Source organism: Dicentrarchus labrax, unplaced genomic scaffold (assembly GCF_905237075.1).
Source record: "Dicentrarchus labrax unplaced genomic scaffold, dlabrax2021, whole genome shotgun sequence".
NCBI lineage: Eukaryota > Metazoa > Chordata > Actinopteri > Moronidae > Dicentrarchus > Dicentrarchus labrax.
In genome coordinates, this window is record NW_026136705.1 from 18,050,162 (window position 1) to 18,075,674 (window position 25,513).

The window sequence follows — 25,513 nt, forward strand, 5'->3', positions numbered from 1 at the left end:
TGTCCAAAAAATTCTAATCATTGGTACAAAACATTACAGAGAAAACACCAAACCCATAACTTTTAGAAAAGTCTTTTTTCTAACCTCAGCCTATGAGCATCACAGATGTCGGCGTCCGACGCCTGAACACATGTTACAAAGTGTCCTTGGGGAGCCAGCTCGCTGACAAAGGCCTCGTACAGCGCTTGGCTGAAATTAGGTGGGTTGTCATTTGTGTCTGTAACAGTCACAGTGACACTAACATCGCTGCTGAGGGCAGGGTCTCCGCTGTCCGTCGCTCGGACAATGAAGTTGTAGCGCTGGATGAGCTCATAGTCGAGCATACGTGCCGTGAATACCAGTCCACTGTTACTGTCGATATGGAAGTAGTCGGTGCTGTTGTAGATGTCAGATAGGATCTGGTAACTCACCACGGCGTTCTTCTCTGAGTCTTGGTCCTGGGCAAACACCTACACGGAGAGTAACATTTAACTTTGCACTTGCTCATGCATTATTCAGGTTAGGTCTGATTTGTTTATCCTGACAACAGTGTCCACACTGAGTCCAAATGAAAAAAGGAAATAAAGTTCTGGGTTTCACTGAGATCCTGTTAGGGTAATTTTTTTAAAATCACATTATCGAGCACCTGGCATGATCATTTTGTTGCAGCGCAGTACTTCAGCAAAAGCGTAATTATACTGTACGTGCAATCATCATCAGGTTATCAATTACAAAACCGTGACGTGAATAGAATTTCAATAGCCTGACATTCTTGTGGATGTAGAGGATGCAACAAAATAAAATCATCCTAATCCTATTCTATCCTATAAAACTCCCAATTTTACCACAAATAAAAATGTGTTTCAAGGCGTAGATATAAGTGCATTTGCAATGCATGGCCTACAACAAAGCAAGCCCAAGTTTATTTTAAGGCATGATAAATATCTATGTGATCCAATATTCTTAGACTGACCTCCTGATTTTTGCTGAATTTAACAATATTGTCAAATAAGGCCATTAACCTATTTTGATGATTGGCTCACCTCAAAGAAATTGTTACAGTAATCAGTTCAATGATTTGGTGTCTTAGAATTGTCTTGCGCAAACACGCTCCTCAGTGCAATAACATCACGGGTCTATTATTCGCTGAAGGTCAAGAGCTTCCACTGGGAAATTTCTAGGGAAATATCACACTATCTTCCCATAAATAAATGATTCAGCATCTAATATTCACCCACAATACCGCCAAAGTGAGTCTTAGGTATAAACAATCATTCAGAAAGAGTACACACTGGACTGACTCAATAAACAAAGACACACACCTGTAACACGGTCGTTCCGATCATGGAGTTCTCAGCCAGCACAGAGGAGTATGAGTTGTTCTGGAAGAGTGGTGGGTTATCATTCACATCCAGCACGACAATGTCTACATCGACCTCAGACTTCGCCCCAGTCAGCGTATCTGTAGCCTTCACCGTTAACCGGTAGTACTGCATTGTCTCAAAGTCTAATGGGTAAATGACACTGATGATTCCTGTGTCAAAGCCAATGTCAAACTGGAAGGAAGGGTCTCCATCCGTGATGGTGAATATGACGCTCTGGCCTTCAGGACTTGTGGCATTAATGCACAGGACAGAGGTGGCCATGGGAACATCCTCTCTCACAGTGACACCATAGAAGGGCTTGTCAAATACCGGCATGGCTTTATTTACTACAGTAACAGGAACCTCCACTGTGCTGGACAGGGAAGGGAAGCCACCATCAGTGGCCACAAGGACCACTTTGTACTCTGCATTAGATAAGTCTGCTTCAAAGGCCCTCTTTAAGGTCAGCTCTCCTGTCACAGGGTTCACCTGCATATAAATAAGAATGTATACACTCGTGAAAAATGTATATCCCCCATATAAAATTAAGAAAACATTTAAGAGCAGGAAATTGTAGCTCTCACCTGAAAGTTCCTGTGCTGCTCCTTAAGGCTGTAAGTAACATCTCCATTCAGACCGTCGTCTTGGTCAACGGCTGTGACCCTGAAAATAGTTGATCCCGGCTCTGCTTCCACCTGCACTGCAGCGTAGTAGGGCAGGTTCACAAACTCTGGAGCATTGTCGTTCACATCCTCCACCTAGAGAAATAACAGTTATCTAACAGTTAATCCAAAGGGATAATGATCAATGTCATACTACACAATGATGGTAAATAACACTAACAAATAACTGTCCCATACTTTCTGGTAAAATAACTTTTATTTATCTAAAAAAAATATTTGTTTATCTATAGCACATATTTTCTATCTGCTTGTTCCTACTTTTTATTGAACCCACTTTGCATCACACATACTAAAATATTAAAAACCAAAACACCATGTTTATTAAAGCTGTACCCTTACAATTTAAATATCAAACAAAAAAACAAAGCATCAAACAAAAACTTCCACATGGGGTCTGGATAACTTTAAATATTTGCAAGACTTAAAGGGAGAGTCCTGAACAAAATTGCAAAAGTGAGGCACCAGACATACAATAATGTAAAAGGGTATGAATGATTGAAAATAAACAAACATACAACAACAAACAGACTAAACAGAAAAGTCACATACACTAACAAGAAAAACAATAAAAACCACATGCACACCCACCTCAACTTGTACAGTCACCCTGGCCACCCTCAGTATCTCATCTTCTCTGCTGACCTCCACCACCAACTCGTAACTTCTTTTCTCCTCTCGGTCAAAAGGCACGCCGGTGGTGAGCACCACTCCACAGGTCGGCCGGATCGCAAATCGCCCACCAGCGTTCAGCAGAGTGTACTTCAGCGGCTCATTGAGGCGGTGACCGACCATGTTGACAACAGTCACTACAGTGACATTGGGTATGTTCTCTGGGATGGAGGCGGAGTAGACAGGGAGGGTGAAGAGAAGGCCACTGTCTATAGCTTCTCGGACGAGCACTGTGATCGACGCGGTGCTGGAGAAACGTCCATCCCACACCTTAAAACAAAGAAAAAGAGAAGGGTGAGAGCGCCTTGTTGAGTGGGAATGTTATTTGCGTGTATTTGACAGCTGACTCACAATAGGGGAATGCAGAGGATGTAATTCTAGGGTTTTAATATGTAGACTTTGCATGCACTGTCCATTTCTCTCTTAACAAAACAACCCTGGGACAACCCTGGGCAGAAAATCCTGCATCAACTAATTGAAGTTTTCTACACCAAGACACGGAATAACTATGGGCTCTGTGTGTACAATGCAGCTGACCCTGTGCGCTGACCTCCCTGTGGAAATCATTAGCATGAGAGCCGGTATAAGCCATGGTCTAAGCCAATTATATGCTGTTTATCTAAGGTAGTGATAGATAGAAATTCTGTGTCTTCTCCAATCGCTTACCTTCACATTGAAGCGGTAACGGTCTTTACTGAGGTTCTGATTTGTGACAGTCACAACTCCAGTGTAGCGCTCCACGGAGAAGTATTCCACATTGCTGTCAACCAGAGAATATACCAGCTGGGGGGTGATGGATTTGTCAGGGTTCAGGGTGAAGTCAGAGGTAATATCGGGGTCAACAGCCTCAACCCTAAGGACCTCGACTCCAATGTAGGTTGGCAGGAGGAGTACTGCCTCGTAAGTGTCCTGTGATAACTTTGGAGGTGAGTCATTGATGTTGATCACCTAAGACAGGGCGATACAAGCAGTGAAAATAATGTCGACAAATGCAACATAAGAATCAGATTAAGCAGTTTATGAGGCAGTGAAAGTTGATTAACATGTTATTTACTTACCTTTATAACCACCTCTGCTGGGCTGTCAGCACTCCTAGGAGGCTGACCACTGTCTCTAACATGAACCCGGAAGAGGAACTCGGAGAAGGTCTCATAATCGAGACTGGCAATTGTTCTAAAATGTATAAAACATTCAGAAATCAATTCTTTGGTAGAGAAATTATGAGAAAAAAATCAGTTTCTAAGTTGCTCTTTTTTTTACCTACCGAATTGATCCAGTCCCTGAGTCCACACTGAAAAACATACGAGCGGTCTCATCTAGGATCTGGAACACTAAAAGAGCGTTGTGATTGCGGTCCTTATCGGTCGCCTGGATGACGAGAGGGTTACCATCCTCTCCCAGCACCACACTGTTGACTGGAGCTGCCTCACTGATTGCACCCACATACCTGTTAAGATAGAAAGAAGACACTGCTGTAGAAGAGGAAGGCTATACTTAAAATCGCTCCAGAAAATTACACATGACACAGCTCTTCTTTTTTGACCACCACTGATACCTGATTTGCTGGAAGACAGGTGGGCTATCATTGACATCCCCCACCTGGACGATGACAGTGGTGCTGGCCTCCACTCCGGCCATGCTCAGGGCATGCACCACCAGAAAGTATGATGTTGTTTGCTGCCAAAACAAAGAAATGCAATGACTAAAAGTGCTATCTTAAAATTCCTTGTGCACATGAGTAAAAAAAACATTTATGTCAACACTGAGCTTTGGCAGTTATTATATATGTACACGCTCCGTTGAAACACACGTATTAACAAACCTCAAAGTCAAGTTGTTTGCGCATGCTGATTACACCAGTATGATGATTGATGAAGAAGCAGTAGTCCTCATTGCCCCTGGTGATATCATAAATGAGTGCTGAGCGGCTGAGAGCGCTCACAGTGGTCACATGTGTTCCAATAGTGCTGTTCTCCATTATCTGTAAATACAAGATGTCAGTGATATAATTTGTGTGCATAATTTCATTGATATTTGCCTATCACATATCTTCCTAGGGATTTACCATCCATCCCTCCTTCCCATCTTCCAGCCTTTGTTTATTCCATGTATCTCCCCCTTCCCACACTTCTCCCCCATGCACCCATCCTTTCAGTCAGCCACCTCTCTCTTTACCTCAGCCTGATACTCCTTCTGAGAGAATTTGGGGTTGGAGAAGTCGGAGAGTATCAAGGAGATGCGAACCGAAGCTGTGGCCATTAACGGAGGAAATCCACTGTCTGTGACACGCACAGTGAGGGTGTAAAAGCCTACAGAGGTGAGGTCCAGGTCCCTGGCAATGAAGATAAGGCCTGTGGCATTATCAATGGCAAACACACCACCGGTGTTACCTGTAAGTGGCAGAAAGGTTAAAGACATTGTTACTGGTAAAAACTAATCCTAGTTTGTTCTCCTCTGACAAAGCATTAAAAAGCTATTCACAGTTTAAAACAGAAGAAAAGAGAGACATAAAAACTTATAAACTTCTTTATCTACAGACAGCGTCACACCTGCTTCCATAGTATAGGTGAGTTGCCCGTTAATGCCATTGTCTTTGTCTAAGGCTGTCACTTGTACTACAGATGTGCCTATGGGAGAAGACTCATAGGCCACAGCATCATATACGGTGCTGGTGAAGTAGGGGATGTTATCGTTGGAGTCCTCCACTGCCACCAGGATACGAGCCAGGTCACGGTTAAATGGAAACTCCTGATCCTTGACCTGGAGCGAAATGAGAGATGAATATGGATAACACTGTAGGAGGTGATAAATGAAAGAAATCAGCTGAAATTAAGTGAGGCAAGAACTGCTGCCAAGAGAAGCATAATTTAGAAGTGTGCACAGGTACACACATATAGTAACACACACAGCCAACCAAGCACACACACACACACACAGAAACACATATCCCCTCCATGCCTCACCATAATAGTGAGGATGTGCTGTGTCCTAGCCTCGTAGTCCAACCGGTCTGCTGTGTAGACAACCCCCGTACCGGGATTGACCCGGAACAGTCTCATACTGGCTGGGTCTACACTACCATAGATGGAGAAGCTCAAACGGGAACGTTCATCCATGTCTGACGCTCGAACCCGCAGTAGCTCCATGTCTACTGGCACGTCCTCTGAGACACTGACATCATAGGCTGGCTGTGAGAAGACTGGAGGGTTGTCGTTGCTGTCTTGTATTCGGATGAACACCTGAGTGACAAAGAAGAAAAGTGGAGTTTAAAAAGTTAAAGGTAGGTACAGAGCCGAATCCTGCACAATATATTATCCTTAAAGATAAGAGCTCTGGTATAGAGTTAGCTTTGGTGACTGATAATATTTGATACAGTGGTAGGTTAGAGCTACCCCTTGAATATTCTATTTGCAAGGCAGCGATACCAACAGTATTTACACTAAATCTCTATAGTCAAAGCAATAGTTATGGTATTTTTCAAGGTGGACAGGATGTTTTCTAAGAGGAATGTGGGCAATTTTTGTATTTATACAAACACTTGACCTTTATTTGCCCAAGCTAATCCCCATTAATCCACTGATATCAATGAGTCCCCTTACAAGGCAGACCTAGTAGGCCAGCCAAAACAGCAGGAATACAGGAAATGTCAAAGACACAGCAACAAAAAGCACATTTCATAGTCAGCGAGAGATAATTTCAGAAAAAGGGAGCGCAAGCGTGGGAAGGAGGAGAGTTGAGAGTAAAAAGCTCCCCTAGGAAGAGGTAACAATAATTTAATTTGATGTGGGTCTGGAGTGTGTAAGAGGCTGTGCCAGTGCACAACAAATCAAAAGCTTGTGTACCTGTGCTGTGGCAAAGTTGGTCCCATCTGTCACCTGTATAGTCATGTTGTACACAGACTGCACCTCTGCATCCAGGGGCTTGGCCACAACTAGAGTCCCCACCCCTACCTGAAGGTCAAACTGCATGTCAAAGCTCCCTGGAATCACACACATACACACACACACACACACATAGTTCACACAATGATTCAGTGATTTAGTATTCACTTTGCGTGCTAAACTCAGGTGCTCTAAGTTATTACTGTGTAATTGTTTTGGCCAGGTGCCTGCGTCTGGAGCTGGAGGGTCTGTGAAAATAAAATGAACTGAAATGCAATGCAATGTAGCACTGAATCCACTTGGCAGCATGAGAGCTGTTAACAGCCACACAAACATCTGTCTTATCACTCCAAAACACAACCCATCTCAGAGATCAAAAACCTGCAGCCGGGTCTTTTTCCGCGGGCGGTGAGCGTACAGTTTAGAGGCTTAATGTTTGATTAGAGTGAGGGAGAGGATTGATGTGTGTTAAGTATTCAGTACCATCCCTCGTCTCATTCCAGCTTCTCTCTCGAGATATCTGGGAGCTTGAGCTCTAGTCAGCATATGAATACTGATTGGGCATTTTTCACAGGACCACTGATGCGTGTTGAGTCGAAGCAAGCCACAGGGATTCGCTTCTTTTTGTTGTTGTTTTTTTCTGGAAGAGAGCTTGGTCAATATTACACTACAATCTCACAGCATCAAGAAAAAAGAGATCACAGTGTGTAGTTCCTAAATAAAATGAAGTAGTGTTTCTTTCCTGTCTGGTAAAGGTGCCTCTAGGGAGTCTGAGAGTTAGTTTTAGTATTTCCAGTAGCATCTGTATTTTACAACATATAAACGATACATAATCTGAACAGGTAGGTATACAGTATGTACAGTTTATGTCTATAGAGGAAACAGGAATGGAGTAGTCAATAAATTATGACATGGTTTTGAAAAAGGTATGGACATAAATGCTTAATTAGTGTTCTGTTAAACAGCCTTAATTGCTGTACCCTGGGTACCCTGTGGCGTTTCTAATCAATAGTGGTGCTGTAGAACAGTTCTTTTGAGTGTATTGTGTGTATCACATATTCTACCTGTTTAAGTCAGTATATGTGTAAATGCTCTGATACACATGAACCACAACCCGAAAAAGTGCATATACTGAAATTGATCTCTGGAGGACTACTATTGCAGTACCATCAGTGACACAGACTAACTACTTTTCTTTTCACATATTTCAACAAAAAGATATGTTGGATTTGTCTGAAAGATTATCAGACAGACTCATGTGGCATCACCACTTTAACATCAAAGCATATTCAAGTGTTTTTTTAAATAGATTTAACACTTTATATTAGGTTACAAATATTCACTGTTAAGTAGTTGCCTGCATATGAGAAGCATATTTAAAGGCATTATGAATCATTTATTTTGCATGACCATAATCTACAACGAGTAGGCCATTAACTAAGAGTTTTTCTTCAATAACCTCCTAACTACTATTGATAGTGATTAAGGAACATGAATTAAGACTTTTTTAATATATGTATTTTGGGCTTTTTGCTGTTATTGGATAGGACAGCTGAAAATTAACAGAAAAGGGGGGAGAGAGAGAGAGAGGGGATGACACGCAGCTATAGGGGCGCCCAATGAATTATAATCTTAATATGTCTTGACAGGGACCTTAAACTTAAACACTGATTTTTTTGTGAAAAATGTAAAAGATTTCAAGTCAAGTTAAATAAAAGTGTAACCGTTCAAAGTCTTGCAACTCTGGCCTATACTGAGCAAAGCATATTGGTTATTGGAAAGACCAAAATATTGTGAGAAAACTCAGAGGCCCAGTAGTTGTAGAATATGCTTATACAGAATAAGGCATTAAAAAGTGCTTTATAATAACTAATAAAGAGCCACTACTACTAATGCAGGCTAATAAGCAACTACTTAATGGTGAATATGTGTACCTTAATATAAAGTGTTACCAGATTTCCATCTAGACCAGTCTCTCTGAGGTAGGAACGGAATTATTAGTTTACTTCCCGAAAGTAGCAGCATAGCAGCTGAACTAAATATATGAACCTGTCCTGCCTGGGCAAAGATAACAAACTAGTGCTGTTTGTGTGGAGTTGTGTGAGAATCCTTTTTCAAGCTCAGATCAATCAATACTGCCGTTGGCTAAACAAGGTCCTGATATTCTACGCTGCACTTTCTGAATTTCTCCAGACCTAGGGCATTTGAGGGAGAGGTGTGGCAAAATTAACTTTGACCAGACCTGTGTCGAGGGAGCAGTTTCTTCCACATGCATTCTGTGGAATGTAGAACATTTCTCTGGCGAGCCGACCGCCTTAATAGGGAGAGAGAGAAAGAAAGAGAATGAGATTATTCATATTTAGGGAGTTCAGGATATTCTTTCGATCAAAGGTCAGCATAATCTACAGAATGTACAGCACTCTGCAAAGTCGACCTCTTGATGTTTTTAAAATGTATGTGTATTATTAGGTAATGTAAGATGACTTTTCTTTAGAACACTTCAGTCCAGTACGGGAAAAGTATGAGTGATTCATTCATGGATCTTAAAATCAAATAAACTTGTCACATATGCAATCATATTAAATTTGTCCCCTTCTCCTGTCCAGTTCTTAATGTCTTAAAGAAAATAATCATCATGCTTTCACTTTTTGTGAAAAAAATTGTGAAATATTAATGAGTTTTTCCTTTTCAATTACTCCTCTCAAATCAACACTAAGAGTGGAACAGGAAAAATTCACTTGCATTTCTGTATCCTTGAGGTCCTTGAATGAAAAATAATAATCAATTCATCAACTAATAATCAACTCCTTTTCATATTAATGCCTGAGCAAGGGAGCTGTAATCAGAACTGTTGAGTAGCAATCAATAATGGGCTATTCACTGATTATCCTTTCAAAGACTTGAATCAAGAGGCAAGACAGAACTCTCCCGTTTCTCCAGGCAGACAGTTACAGAAGGGAGATTCATTGTTTCTATCAGAGTCTGAGTAGCAGCAGAAGCCATTATTTTATTGTCCTTTGTTTGCCAGCTTGCTTTTGGCAAAATAACAATAAAGAAGTGAACTTGTTTTATACAGACAATGTACTTTTAACCTGCCAATCAATCTCAACTACAGAATGTAGTAGAATATCCACTGCAGTGAGGCTTCCAAAAACTGTCCCCAGTGTCTCTCTAGCAGTGAGAAGTAATAGAAACTGAAATATGCCTAGTTACAGAAAAGTTGATGTGGAGGTCTGTGAGGAAGCTGTTCAAATCAAGAAATGTAACATTTTACATTGCATGGTGTGAAATGCCTTGATTGCAGTGTGTTGGTTCTGTCTCGTCCAAAGCAAGTCTGACACAAAAAGTAAAATAAAATCTTGCAAAAGTATATTTAAGATACTCCACCATGAATATAGCAATTCAATTAAATTCAAAATACTTTATTCCTCACTCAAGAGGCAATTCAATCAAGTGTTCACAAATCTGATGCTTTCTGGAATCAAACTAAATTTCCTTTTTTTAATAAATCGATTAAAATAATATTCAATATATTGATATTTAACTATATTTAAGTGTATTTTGAACATGACACACGACAAGAATCATTTAGTCATTTAATGCTAGTGTGGCCTGGCTAGTTTTTAATAGTTGTTCAACACTCTGAATAAATGCACTTGAATTAACTTGACAGCACAAGAAAATTCTGAATATGGATTGTTTTATGTCCTGTTTCCTTACCGATGATATTGAACCAGACAGGTGTGCTCGACTGGCTGACAGCGACTACTCCCACCGGCTGAGCTACAGCGGCTGTCTCCGAAATTGAGAAATTGTAGTACCTCTGGGTGAATAGTAGGGGCAGAGGCGAGGGGACAGGTTTCCGAATCCACTCTACATGGAGTTTGACAGTAGACCATAATGGGGGATCACCGTTGTCCTCTGCTTTTATCTAAGAGAAGGAACAATAGTGAAAAAACAGACATTCAGCTGACACAGGAGTCAATGAATTCATCATTTGGGAATTTGAGCAAAATGCCACAGAAGATTTCGCCAATGAAAAGATAAGATTTTCTCTAAATTGAATTTACCACTTCACTGGATTGGTGACACTATGTATGTATTCAGCAATGTCATCAATGTACTTGGCCTCTACGCTTCACGCTGATTGTCAAAACTATACCTAGATTCATCTTCTCCACAGTGACACTCACACCTACCCCTCAGCAACAATGTCGCACCCATAAATAATATTTTTGCTAACCTCAAAAGTGATCCCAGCAATTACAGTTTAATGGGATGGCTGCCCCTGCCTGACTTCAAATAACTTGCTCTGCTTGTCACACACCAAATAGATCAATGAATCAACTAAATCTTTGGAGGAACCTATATGAACCTAAAATTGTAAATATATGGTGTTAAAAGCGGTGCTCACTGCCAGAGTCAAAAACCTTATTTGAATTATTATTTGCTTAGAAAACAGCATTAGCCTGAAAATTAGGAAACATGGTTTAGGAGGAGAAGATCAGTGTGTTTGTCCCAGTCCGGAGAAGGAAGTTTCCATAATTCAACTACGAGCTCTTTTCCACTGAAACTGAGCACGAGCTCAAGAGCAAACTCCAAGGGCACATGGGCGTAACCAACTAATCAGTGAATCAGACGCATAAGAAAAATCTGGTGTCTGCAGCGCATATGTAAAAGGGCTCAAGTAGGATGAATACACTGTTTTCTGTTGTGTTGGAAAAGCAAGTGCCATGGCTGAGTATCAGAAATGATGTGCATAAACAGAACTTCAGCTGTGCCACACCACCAACCTTGGCACTTTTGAGTTCATTGGCCACGCAAATACCAAAAACACAAAAGCTCAAACACCTGGGCTTGTGTCCGATGAAAAATTAACAATGTTTGCTCTTGTCATCTAGTTCTATAAACTAATGGAACCCTATCTGGCAATGAATATAGCTGAAACAGGAAACAAGGAGTGGAAAAGCAGCACTCTGGAAGTGGAAAGAGAGGAGCACTGTGCCTGAAGGAGGTCACAGTCGTATCTCAAGTAAGACCATCTGCAGTCTGTAATTCAGACAATAGATCTATTGTCATGTTTGCCATCTTGCTAATGAGTGCTGTAGCTTCAGCTGAAATCTCTCACTAGACACGTTAAGACCAAAGAGCACTTAAATAAAAATCAGGACCATTTATAAAAACCTGTTATATTAAACTCACAGTGAGGATGTCATAGCTTCCTGCTGTCACCATCTTCTTTGACGACACCATAGCAGTCCTGGGGTCAATAGTGAACTTTTCATCCTCATTACCATCAACAATGCTGTAGGTGATGTTGCCATTGGCTCCGAGGTCCCGGTCAAAAGCAAAGACACGGTAGACCGGTTCACCACGTTTGTTGCGGTCTCGTTCAGTCAAGCTGATGCGGTAGGTAACCTCAGGGAAGGTGGGCGGATTGTCATTCTCATCCTCAATGTGAACTATGACCCACACGGTAGACTGGCGGGTGGTCACTGGGCCGTCTATAACTGTTACCTGAGGAAAAGTGTCCAAGCACACATACAAAACAAAACACATATCAGGTAGTCATAGAGATGCATTATTGTGGATTTCATTTGTGAGTGCATACGTTTATTAACATCTTAAATGTTGGCCCCCACTGTGTGGCTGCCACTGTGGAGTGCAGGACCACGTGGGGCTGAGCTCACAGGAAATCTCTTTGTATTATTGATCCCCTGGAGGCAGAGGCAGAGGTCTGATCATTGATCAATTGCACCAGATCAGGGTGAACACCATTGCTGCCAGCCTCACTGCACACTAGACTATTAATTACAAACGGGCAGCATAGACTGGCAGGCGAAGCAGTGGGTGGCATGCATGGACTGGCATTCCTATTGAAACCTCAGGAAGGGACAGGACAGGACGATGCAACAACAAAGACTTCTATGACCCCAATTTTAAACTCCTTTTAGGTGTAAATGTTTAAGTGTATGATGCTGTTAGATGCACGCTTCTTTCTACAGCTTTCGTAGCTTTCATTTTGTAGTGTGGTGTCATCTGCTGGGTTCTTATTAGGTACTGAAGTTGAACAAAGCAGTACAAAAAAAGTTTTGGAGTCTAGACAAGTCCATTGGCAATACAGAAACAAAACACAAAGCCGCAATACTGTGGGTCAACTGTGGGTTATTTAATTCCATTTTGTAGAAGGGCGAAAGTGCTTTTAGATTCAGCAGCATTTAATAAGTTGTAAGAAAAGTATGGGGAAGTAGAAGTTTGCTCGTGTCTCTAAAGTCGAGAATCTGTGATTATCAGGTTCATCTGCATGCAGAGCAGCAGTAGCAACAGAAATGGTAATCACAGGGCTATCTGTATGCCCAGTGTCTGCGCTTATCAAATGCCGGGCAGACCAACTCCTCTCCTCCCTGTTCCCGTCCTGAGTAGGGAAGATAACCAATGATGAATGATTACATTTAGAAAATCCTAAACCTGGGGCCCAAAACTACAGCCATTCATCACAGTTTATGGAGCCTTGAGGGCCTGCCAGGGTTGTCCTCCACCCTGTCTTTGTTAATAGTGGGCTGTGGCAGGTGGCAGGGCCAGATAAATAATAATACTATAAACCCATGAACAATGTTAAGGTTTTTCTTTACCTCTAAGAAGTGCTCTGCCTGTTGTTCTCTGTCCAGTTTCCTTGCAGTTGTTGTGATTAGCCCTAAAAATCATCAAAGGGCAACTTTAAATTACACAAACACAGATATGCAGATGGTAAAGTGCTTCATAATTTAGTGTGCATACAACTCTCTTTACAAGTTTACAAATATTATGACAATTTTAAAACCAAAATAAGTTCCAAATATAAAGTCCTCCACTTAAAAATGATGCATGCAAACACACACACACATATTGCTGAAAAGAAATATAGCCTGCAGCCTTGGCAGAGATGATGGCATTTGGCACATGTTCATATGGCGCTTTATAGCTGAGGGTCATTCAGTTGGCCAGCATGCCACCAGGACAGAGGGAAAGGAGGGGGCTACTGGTAATAGCTTTTATCGAACCAGATTATTCAGATGACGGTTAGATGGTTTGACAAACTCTAGCAGGCTGCACCGGAGATCACAGACGACGACAGCTCCATTTTCCCTTGACGTTTTTTGTTCTCTCTCATTTCAGTGTTTTTCTTATTTTGTCAATTGCTTGCTAGCTCACTGTCAATGTGCAATGCAACTACAAAGATGGCCCCCACACGAACTCACACAAACACAGGCACAGTTTGCGTCAATCAATCAATAATTGCTGGGTTTAGTCAGTAAAACCTTTGTGAGTTTAACAAATCAAAAGCACCCCAGACATTATTCTAGCTAGAAGGGAAACAAGGGGGAAATGCAGACATTAATCCATGAGAAGATTAAGCCCATTACATGACAGTTTTACAGTATTGTAAGCTGACTTTTATTTTCCAGAAGAAATAAATGTTGTTGATCACGTTCCTTGTATACTATTAAACGTCTCATGAGAGCCATCCAACACAATCAAATGGGCACATTTGTCACAGCCTGGATCTATTTTACACACAAATACAAATGCAGATAAAAATGCACTGATACAAGAACTGAAATACTATTATTTTGTTTAAGAAAAAGAACACATCTGTTTGCTGTAGCATACTTATTTTCATTCACAGTATGTGTACTCTGCTCTACCCTCAACTGTACACAAGACTGGCAGAGTAACTACCTGCATGTACAAATAAAGACATCATACACACAAATTATTTCCGTGTGGATTGTTATGTGGAATGATCACAGTGAATGTGCTTGAATGGTGATAATGTGTCTAATGAAGCGTTGCGGTGAAGTAGGATTATTTTTTGCTGCTTAAAATATCAGTCAGTGCAGTCAACACTCAATGGACAGACTAAAGCCATGGTGCACACACACTCTCATGCTTGCGCATATCACAGTGTCACCTTGAGCTTGCTACGCAGGCTAACTTCAATTAAGCAAATTAGGAGTAAATCTAGAGCAGCGGTCACAAGCTGTAGGAGAGAGACTGGGGGCTGGGGGGGCAGCTTGTTCAGCAGAACACAGCACAAGTAACAACTCTGATAAAAATCAATGATCTACAGCTCGCAGCACATCTGTAGTTGGACAATCCCCCACTTTAATTGGACATGAGAAAAAAATAATTAAAAATCCCCACCCACACCTTCACACAAAATGTATGTAATGGTCCGGTGGCCTGTTTCAATCTTCCCCTCTTTCCTATAAAATACTGTCAATTCACAGCCTACTTCTTAGCCAAATAAAGGAAATAGCACTGGGACATTTTCTAACTGGGGCAACAATAAAAAGACAAACTTGAGATTTAAAAATTCATACTTTGGTTCATTGTTGATCCTGAATATTGACTCAAACACATACAATTGATTTGCTAATATCCTGGTACAACAAAACCAATTGTGTGACTGTAAAAAAAAGGTCACACAGTCAACATGACTCCATGATGGCACTCGGCAAACATGCATGCTTTTAGAAGAAGCACCCCATCTAACACCCTGTGTCAACACTAATCTGTTCTGTTTTCACCCCCAAAGGAGGTAGGCTTCACTCACACACTCAGACAAACAGACAGCACTGTAAGCTGTCATAGCACATTTACACACTTTGCACTCATTCAAAGTTTTGCTTCAATTCATTTTGGGAATTGTTGCAGAACCTCAAACCCATCAAACTGACACTTCCAGAGTGAACTTGAAAAATGTATAACTTTGAACCACCCCAAACCTAGTTCTGAAAAACAATTTGAAACTTGAAGGGGATTGCCAGCAGTTCAGGTCATAGTGTGGCTGACAGCTGCTTCGTAAAAGCAAATCAATCAGCTGGGTTTTGTTTATTCATCTATCCAAAGAAATCATTCTGGTACATGGAAAGTTTTTGACTGGGTAAACAGTGAGGAGTGATTCATATTGAATGTATCTCTCAATCATGTATGTCTCATTACCAAACTAATAGACACAGTCACATTGTTGTGAGAATTATGGTAATGATGTATTTAAATTCGCACTTTGTGATTGTGCCTCTCTAAAACTGTGTAAGAAATCGACACAAAAAAATCCCAATTTGCACATGTTATTTATTGGGATTCAATAATATGGTGGAAGCCAACCTGAAGTGTGGCCTCTGAGAGAAACTATTGCATGAAACATTAAAAACAAATTTCTCAGGATCAAAGTGAAAGTTAATTTATCACAATTTGAACAAGATAGTCATAAATATAAGGTCCCTTGTATAGAATTAATGAGTAACAGATAATAAAATACTGTGGGTCTTTGACAGAGACCGACATCAGGGCTCAGATGGCTAAAAACTCTCCCCTGTGACACACACACACACACACACACACACACACACACACACACACACACATGCACTTTCATACACACAAAGAAAAATTATTTTTATACAGCTGTTTGATGTGTGCTGTGGTTCACACAGAGATATGAACACATGTGCATACACACCCACGTGAGTGTCATGTATGAGGGTTAGGCATCATCTTCATCGCCTCATTGCAGCAGAACTGGCCTCTCTAACACACTGCTGTAACCAATTAATCAATTGATTAAAAAGCCACACAAACTCTTTTTCTCTGTCTCACTCGCTCACACACACACACAAATCATGCGTACTGCAGTTGAACAGTACTACTGAAAAACAAAACAAATCAACTCAGTGTGATTTTGCAACTGTATTAATGGGATTCACATCCGGTGGATGCATCTGCATAGACAGAGTAATTACAGCTAGGAGATATATGACTTGAATCATATTTTACTCTCAAGGACTCTAAAGGGTCAAGAGTAAGAGTGAGAAGTTTAATGAGCGTGTGAGGACCAGTATGTCTATATTGGGATCAATAGCTTTTTCACCCTGGCTGCGTCCGGCCCACTTCCCTACACATTGTCAATATTATATATCCATGACGCTGTAATGCACAAAACAGATATGCATAGAGAAAGAGAAATGTAAATACGCACTTTGATTTACACAGAGTGAGCATGCAACAGCACACCATTAGGGGATTCCTTCTACCCGTAACTTGATAACGAACACGCTGCATGCTACATATAGGCCATTGGTTTTTGATCATTACATTGACATAAATCAGAATACAGGTCCATGTAACCGATGAAATGTGCCTTTTGTTGTTTACTCATAACTTAATCTAGGGCAGAGACAGAATAGACATATTTCGTTCCTCGGGATTTGAATAAAACATTTCACCTCTTCAATAATTCTTTAATGGATGCTTCGAGCAAAGCTTGCTCTGAGAATGCAGGGGCCCTCCCTAGACTTCAAACTTGGCAGCCAAAACTGAAACACATCTGAGCTTATTTGCTTTAATAATATTTGTATTCTGTACAGATTGAATGGTAATTTTTCAAATTTTCAAACATGGACATTTTGTCAATAAATGATAAACACAAGAAAAATAAAAGGTTTTTAAATCTTATTTATAGTACACCAGTACTGTGAAAAGTGTGGGATCAAGACGGGCTCTTTTACACAGGGTCTAAAAGATTCTGAGTTTTGAAATGATGTTCAGGCATAATGTTGTGAAATGATATTCAGTTCACAGGCTGCAGTTGTAAATCGTCTTTTGTGAGCCTGGATGCATGAGGAATTCAAGTGTGTGAATGTCTAAAAAAAGATTTTATAAGCACATAAAATTCACGGTGTAGAAAAGATTTGTGGTTCTAGAAACATTCTGAGAATGTGTTATAAAAAATATGCACAAATTATCTCTTATATAAAAAGTTCTAACTTGGTATCTAAAATTTAAAGGTTATATATATACGAGGTTTAGAACATTAATATAGCAGCAAACAACTATTAGTAACGCCATTTCTTCACAAAAGGACATCACACTCCCCTCCCCTATGAAGCCTCTTTCGGGTTTGTTAACAAAGCCCATCTGCTCCGTGTAGAGCTGAGTGCAGTGACTGGGAGGTAACGTTCGTGTTTTTGTCAATTGAGTCTGGTGGGCTGTAGCACTCGTACATTTTGGTCTGAGATGCTGGCGCTCTAGTGCAAATTCTACTCTAAAAGTCGTTTGCTGCACATTTAAAACTCTTCAAAGGTCTTGGGGAATGGGCTACTGCATATGTGGAAAAAAAGTTACATAAAGCCAATTGTTGTGCAAGTTCTGGGGTGTGGAGTTATAAATAAGTGAGCTTACCCCTTATCCCTCTGTACCCTGCTCCTCATCTTTGCTTGAGGCTAGCAGCTCAAGGCCATATTAGCTGCTACTACAGTAACATAACACACCCAAATCTGAAATATCCCCCAAAAAACTGTCAGTGGTCAGTTATGTAGGCAACAGATTTTGACAAGGAAGGGGAATTCTTAATCTCAGGGTGCACAGTACCTCACCTCTGTAGGTTGAGTCCAGCAGCCCGGTTTCAAATCCAATCTGCAGCCCTTTGCTGCATGTCTTTCTCCCACTCTCTCCCAATTCCTGTCTATCTTCACCTCTCCTATCAGATAAAGGCATATGAAGCCCCAAATTTTTTCAAAAAAAGATAATCTCTCTGGTTCTGCTGCATCGATTTTGATTTTAACTGTCCATAGTGAGTCCAACAATGTTACTGTATATTGTAGGAGTGTACTGCTATATCAGTGTTCTTTAAAAATACACTCACAATTTCTGATCCCATCTTTACAGCGCAGTCAAATTGGACAAAAATATAACTACCCACTGGCAATTACGTAAATCAGAAGGCAAGTTTTACCACCCAATTAGGCTACATTCACAGAAAAAAATTTCTATTTTTGCAAGTACACATTAAAGGAAAATTAGACAGAAGCAGGGTGCAAATGTTAACCCTTTTTACACATTGACAGGTTTTAATTTCACATGCAGTATTTTCCCACAGAGATAATATATAACCGCAGGCTGTCTGAGCATCAATTCACAAGCTCAGACTCTTTAAGACCCAGTCTTGATCCCACAGTAGAAGGCTTATAGTGAACCCATATGGTGGCTGGCAGAATTTTTTAAATAAAAACCTAATTTCAAATCCTAGTCCTTAAACCTTTTGCCAACTTCAGCTTCGTTTTCCCTTTCGACTTTTTTGACCATCTGAGTTTTTATTTGTGTTACTACATATGTCAGAATGCATAGAAATAAACTATTTGGCATTCCTTCAGGGAACAAAAGTAATGGGAAAGGAAACTGCTTTGACTGTAAATGTCTTCATGATTATAAGATATTCACCCACACACTGGCTTAATAAAAGACTAACTACATTAATTTCTGCAAGTACATTGCAAATAGCTTTCACCCCTAAAGAAGACTAGAAGCAATATTCAGTACAGTGAAGACTGTCTGGGTGGCTCATCAGTGTCCTAGATGTTCTACTGTGTGGGCACAAAAGTCTTTTTAATTTGTTGTGTGGGAACCAAAGCCTTTTATTGAATGAATGTAGAGTAGGAGGTGCATCAGACATGAGTAATTTCAGAGGCATGTAAACATATTAACACAAAAGATTGGTATAATTATTTGTTGTTTACCAGGATATTACTAATTATTCCATTAGTCTACAATATTATACTGGCAATTATGTCACCAAGGCAATAATTATTTAAAATAGTGTGTCTGGTTGTGAGTCTCACCTGTTTTGGGGTTTATAGAGAAGAAATTCTGCGGATTGCCAGCAGTGATGCGATAACTCAGACGACTGGGAGTGGAGGTGAGGTCAGGGTCCTGTGCCTGGATACGGATGACTGACACATCCTTTGGAGAGTTCTCCATGACGACTGGGTGGTAAATAGGATCCGAAGTGAGGGGAGCATTATCATTGACATCTTCTACCTGAGAGAGAAAGAGGGGAGAAGACGAAGCAGAGGAAGAGGGGGAGACAAAGGGGAGAGAGGGAGAGAAAGCAGGGATTGGGCAAGGGACAGGAATAAGCAGTGTTGTTTGTATATATCTTAGCAGTCCTCTACGTCTGAGTTGAATCTGAATTGGCAATATATGTGTTGATAAAACCTTCTAAAACAGCATGTATGTTAATATTGTGTTGTTGTAAAAGAAAATCAATCTGCAGATTTTAGTATCTTTGTTAATCAACAACTCGTGAAGTGCAGCATGGACTGGGTCTGGGTTGATCTGTTATCAATCACAAAATGGAAATTTATTCACCAGAAAATGTCATAGATGTCACACTTTAAATGCACTGCAAATTAATTTCCCTTCTTACATTATATATCTAGAATATTTATGGCAAACAGAGCGCTGATGGAGTGTTTGCTGAGAGGCTGGAGAGATGGTTCAGCCGCCGAATGAGGAGCACCTGTGCCTGATTAATCTCCCTATTTCTGTCTGTGATGAAGAGGCTGGGAGTAAAGCACCCGATCACACCACCACACCTGAATATCCTGAAGCCAGAAAAGGCTGTTTATTTTTTTACACACTGGTGAACTCTTCCCCAAAGGGTGAGCAGCGGGGATGTTTGTATTTGTGTGTTTAGACAGTGGATTACTTAGTGCCAAATAAAATAGAAGCTGAGGCAGAGTGTGTATCTCTTGCTTGCAGACCTAGCACTGCTATAGTTATCCACTGCACTGAGCATTTTCAGCATTTTAGAGAATACCGTAATTGTTCATGCTGTTACTTTGGATGTAACACTTAACGCAACAAAATTATCCTACACTTACAAGTTTGCAGGCTGTGAGAATTCATCAGTGACAGATACAGACAAAGAAGCTAATCTGTAGCTAATCAGCACCTTTCCGTGTCATAATGTGCATAATGTATAACAACAGGAATGCTTGGTCTATAGCCAAATATGATATATATAATAAATATAGGACAGAACATAAAATGTAATCATTTGTGTTGGAAATGTGGTTGGATGTGACATTAAGAAAGGAATACTCCACCCAAATTATATTTTCAGATCAAACAATCACCCCCTGTAGACTTAAAAGCAGGCCTTGAAAAGTTATGCTGCTTTCCAGAGTATGACCGCTGAGAAACTGCTGTAACCTTTTAGCATCACTTGATGTGCAAAGGCACAATGTAGTTTAGCTGTTTTGGACCGGTACATTTTGGGCTCATTGCTGATTAATTTGAAACGAATTCTAAATTAATTTAGAGAGTAATAAACAAATTCATCAATTATTAAGCATGATGTTTTATTTTTGAGTCTGATTAAGGTTCCTCTGTATAAGCCCCCTTGTGCATGTTTAGTATAATGTAAGTATTGGCAGCAGAGTGTGGATACCTGAATGAAGACCTCAATAGAAGATGACAGGGGTGTAACCCCTCTGTCTGTGGCATAGACTGTTAGCCAATAGGAGTCTTTGGTCTCACAGTCCAGGATACCGGCAGTGTAAATCACCCCTGTTGAAGCAATGAGAACGATTAATGCTGTTGATACTTGGGCTCGAGAATACATATCTATCAGGTAGGTGTGTGTGTGTGTGTGTGTGTGTGTGTGTGTGTGTGTGTGTGTGTGTGTGTGTGTGTGAAGGGGCAGTTTGGGCATCATCAGCAGAATACTTTCCTTAAAATCTCCTGGGGAAAGTGTTTGAATACTAAGTTTTCCAGAGGCAAAGACACAAATTTAGAGTAAACTTTCTGTCCTGGCTTCAGTGACATTCACAGGCATTAGTGGCGCCGCTGTAGTCACCTTCAATGTTTCAGCTTCTCTACAGCTAATCACAGCTGACCAAACTGCTCCCGCTGCAATTCGCTCAGTGCTAAACGTACCCTGAACTGCCCTACACCAATAAAGAAACACACACACAGACACTCACACACACATTGACTGGCGTGTGGATAGTGGCCTTAAGGAAGATGAGTAGCTGACAGCTTTGGTGACCTCTTGAGGGACAAAGAGAACACTCACAACACTCACAATGGTAACACATGGGTATCTCTTTTTTGTTTTTTCTTGCAGGACTGTCCACTCGAAACACTTGAAAAATGACACATCACACTCTAGATTTTAGGGTTCATTCACGTCACTTCTAAACACTGCCAAGAGATGAAGCACAATGGCGCAAGGTCACGAATGCCACATAGTTTATTTAAACAAAGAAACCTAAATCCAGGATCAAAAACGACACGTATGTCTAATTGCATCGTCTAGGAATAAATGGACTGAACTCATCATAAGCGCAAAGCGAGCGTTTGCTGCATTTCTGCTCAGTGCACAGAAACTTCCATCAAATCTCAAGGTTCAAGGTTCATCTAATCTCCAGTTTTATCTTACATCACAGCACTTTCAAAAGTGAGCATCAGTCTGTTACTTTTAGGAGCTTAAAGAAACTCAGTAAGAGCTAAGACGTAGAGTATGTTCTTCCAGAGTCTGCGTATGCATCTGTGCTTGAGTACACAAGCAATTAACCCCAAGAAGATGCTAGACTGAGCTGAGACTGGATGTGTGAGCGAGTGCATCTTTACTTTGGTCCTTTTATGCTTACCTAAACCTTGCAAAACACTGCAATTACATTTCTTATAATTAAAGACTGGTTGATGTTAATGATGTTAGTGAGCTTAGTCCCTTCTTTGCAAAGATTTATAATGTGTTACCACTTATAGTAGTGTGTTGTTGCTGCTGTTATTTATATTAATGAACACAAGTTAATCTGTACTTCATATGTACCCCATTGTTGCCATGCATGCAAACATGGCTGCTGTTATGCTCTGTTAAAAATGGGCAAAGTAATGAGGTCAATACACCTCACGTCTGAGATTTTTTACTCTTTTTACTCCCAACAAAATATGTATTATAAAAACCGTTTCTCTAGCCGCAGAGTGCAGAGTGCAGAGTGCAGGAGAAGACCAAATCTGGGATTCCTTTCATTTTACCTAAATAAGACCTATCTTCATGACTCCAGGGAAGCAGAGAGAGCCAAGACGATTCTGCCTAGACTCCACACCCCTGGGGTAAACATGCTCAGTGCCACTCTAGGTTGATTCCGTGCCTAACCTCGGCCACCCTATTAAAAACATTTTGCAGGATATCATCTTAACAATCATAAAAATATGTTGTTGTTCAGCAAAAATCCTCTAACCACAGAACTTGAGCACAAGTACGATGTCAGTGATCCTGAATAAATTATTAAATTATTACTTTTTTTTTTCTTTTTTCCAAAAAGACAAAGACTGATCCTTTCATACATATATTAATTTGTTTGGGCTGCATGAAAAATAACTTGTTTTCATACAGATGTCTGCTGTTCCCTAACTTGGCCTTTCACTCGGTCATAAACCCCCACATGCCCACGTTACAGTCATACAAGCATACAAATCAGTTACTCGAGGTGTGACTGTGTGGCCTTTTTTTGTTTACTTGAGTCAGTCTCATTGCAGCTTCCTCAGCCGCATGGCGAAGGTGTTACCTTATCACCAGAAAGTGTGCGTATATGTCAGATTATGACTAAGCAGCTGCCCAAGGCATGCACAATGCATAGTAAAAGTGTTTGCTGAAACACATCCTTGCTCTGCCGTCCTTGACCATGTCCTTTTCAAACCACATCTCATCTCTGTCAGATAGCTCGACAAGAGAAAACAGAGCTGGCTGTTTCAAAAGCTCTTTGAACTTTACGACCGACAGGCACTATTCAGTGAATTCAATATAAATCTGACTTGACAGCATCCATTCTCACCATAAATAACACACTTCAAACAGTGAGCAAAAAATTGAAGGGTCAGGGCATATTTTCCAATCTAGAAGTTCACAGTACGCTTAGGTTTACATCCATCTGTCATGCCAATTCAATTCCTGTGTTCCTGAGAAACAGGCTGTGGGGTCCCACTATCTAATTAATGCCACCATATCCAATAATCAATCCCAAGATTGATGAAAACAATACTGTGCGTATTTCTCTGCATCTTGAGACACAGCTGAATAGTTCTGTGTGTGGCAGAAAAGAGGGCATCAAAAAAATACAGCCTGTTAATTTTTTACAATGCAGAATAGATTACTTTTTAAACGTTTTTTTGCCTATAACTTAAAGAATGCTTTATCCTGACTGTGATAAATCCTGGAGTTTGCAAACCCACTAATAGAGGAGCAGTGGCTTCTGACAGCTGCCCAATGAGAAATAGCAGGCCTTGCTTTCCCCCCTAACCAATGACAAGAATACCAATTTTTGTTCAAAGTACAGCAGTGCTAAGGATTTAAGCCGGAGAAGATCCTGCTTCTTTTTTTGATAGATAGTCTGTGTGCTTTCCACCCATACAGGAGTGAGTCATCTTAAGCAACTAAATATGAAGTGTGGGAAAAATGGGCCTTCATAAATGGCAGTTATGACAAACAATGGGGGTGTCATGGGCAATACAAAATGCATCATATAGTCGATTTACAAAATTTAAGTGTTTGAGTATGTTGGAGGGTGCAGAAGTTTGGACAAAAAAAAATAGATTTCTCACATTTTCTCTCATTCTTTCTGTCCTTTTTACTCTCTCTCACTGTCTGTCACACTCTCTCTTCACGTACTTAGTTTTGGCATTAAGAGCTACAGACTGACAAGCAGTCAGAGCGAAGCCACTCAACATGGCAGCTAAATGCATGGTGGGAGGAGAGACTGGTGCTACTCTGTCCACGCCTGACAACACTGACTTCTGCGCTACAAGTTCAAATGAAACACTTGATGAGGAAAAACTTGGCATGTGCTTACTGCGTCTTGTTAACTGATAACAAAAATGCACTGATCTTTTCATGGCTTATGATATTAGGGGGGGAAAAACAACCAAAAAAACAAACAAACTTCCCAAAAGAAAAAAAATATATATAAAAAGGCCTTGGAGGAAGAAGGCAGTATTTTCTTCTGACACTTTTTATGTACTCCAGACTCCCCTGCATCCTCTTCCTTCCTCTCTTCGCTTCACTTCCACTCCCCTCTCCCTTCACTTTCTGCTCTAACAAGCACTCTGATTTCCCCTGGAAAATCTGCACTCAATAAACTTTCTTGCTGGCTGTGATGCTCCTTACTGGGATTTTAATACATAACACTATAGGGATCGGTGTATGTACTGTAACACTGTTTTGTCTATAAGTACAGTATACCCAATGAATAAGTAATTGTGTGTACATTGTGTGATTATATGAAGAGAGAGATGCACAGAGAGACATTCTCTACATTTGTCCATCTGCTTCTCTATCGCTATCTCTCTCAACTATAGTCAATACTAATTAGCCTAGTTAAAGGTCAAAACAGGCCTCCAGTGCAAGTCATGTACAGTAGGGAGCAGTGTGGCAAGAGGTGAAGAGAGAGGGCAGAACAGGAACACTGTCATTTGTTCTCTAAAAATAACTGCTAAAAAATAAACTTGCTTAAATTGCTGTACTGTATATAACTACTCAAATTTAATAAATAATAATAATAACTTTCCTAACTTGTAATTTCAAAAGTAATAAAAATGTACATTAATACATGTATATGAATTTATGGGTCTACACATTTTAAGTAACGCTTTACATGATTAGTCACTAGGTGGTCTTGATTGCCTATTAACTCATTATCACCTGTTACTATCATGTCTTTTGTTGTCATGCTGCTATCTAATTAGTCATTAGTAGAATTTAAGGTTTAATTAAAAATGTTGTCAAATATAATGAATTACAAAACTAACATTTGGATGGTATCAAAAGTAATAAAAGTGTTTACTAGGAAAGCTGTTTATTTGTTTTAAGTAGTAATAGGTAGTAACCATAGTAACTAGTGAAAAGTGAAAAGTTGAGTGAATAAGAAAAGCAAGTAGTGGGCACCCGGTTAGCTCAGTTGGAAGAGCTGGCGACCGAGGCTGAGTCCGACCTGCAGTGACTCAGGGTTCGAGTCCGACCTGCAGCCCTTTGCTGCGTGTCATCCCCTCTCTCTGCCCCCATTTCCTGTCTACCTTCAACTGTCTCTATCAATTAAAGGCAATAAAGAGCCCA

The 25,513-nt window shown here is 40.4% G+C and overlaps 1 protein-coding gene across 1 annotated transcript in view; it reads right to left on the reverse strand.

Moving 5' to 3' along the window:
* Window positions 1-25,513, reverse strand: part of LOC127364576 (protocadherin Fat 3) — a 63,625-nt gene that overhangs the window by 31,366 nt on the left and 6,746 nt on the right. The window contains exons 5-23 of the mRNA XM_051402208.1: window positions 20,849-20,967; window positions 19,236-19,434; window positions 13,209-13,270; window positions 11,779-12,093; window positions 10,297-10,507; window positions 8,819-8,890; window positions 6,538-6,674; window positions 5,659-5,934; window positions 5,245-5,455; window positions 4,871-5,085; window positions 4,518-4,676; window positions 4,251-4,372; window positions 3,960-4,142; window positions 3,754-3,868; window positions 3,362-3,643; window positions 2,615-2,965; window positions 1,928-2,101; window positions 1,302-1,832; window positions 85-449 (exon numbers count right to left, since the gene is read on the reverse strand). Coding sequence (XP_051258168.1) covers window positions 85-449; window positions 1,302-1,832; window positions 1,928-2,101; window positions 2,615-2,965; window positions 3,362-3,643; window positions 3,754-3,868; window positions 3,960-4,142; window positions 4,251-4,372; window positions 4,518-4,676; window positions 4,871-5,085; window positions 5,245-5,455; window positions 5,659-5,934; window positions 6,538-6,674; window positions 8,819-8,890; window positions 10,297-10,507; window positions 11,779-12,093; window positions 13,209-13,270; window positions 19,236-19,434; window positions 20,849-20,967 — 4,099 coding nt within the window. The remainder of the gene's footprint in view (window positions 1-84; window positions 450-1,301; window positions 1,833-1,927; window positions 2,102-2,614; window positions 2,966-3,361; window positions 3,644-3,753; window positions 3,869-3,959; window positions 4,143-4,250; window positions 4,373-4,517; window positions 4,677-4,870; window positions 5,086-5,244; window positions 5,456-5,658; window positions 5,935-6,537; window positions 6,675-8,818; window positions 8,891-10,296; window positions 10,508-11,778; window positions 12,094-13,208; window positions 13,271-19,235; window positions 19,435-20,848; window positions 20,968-25,513) is intronic.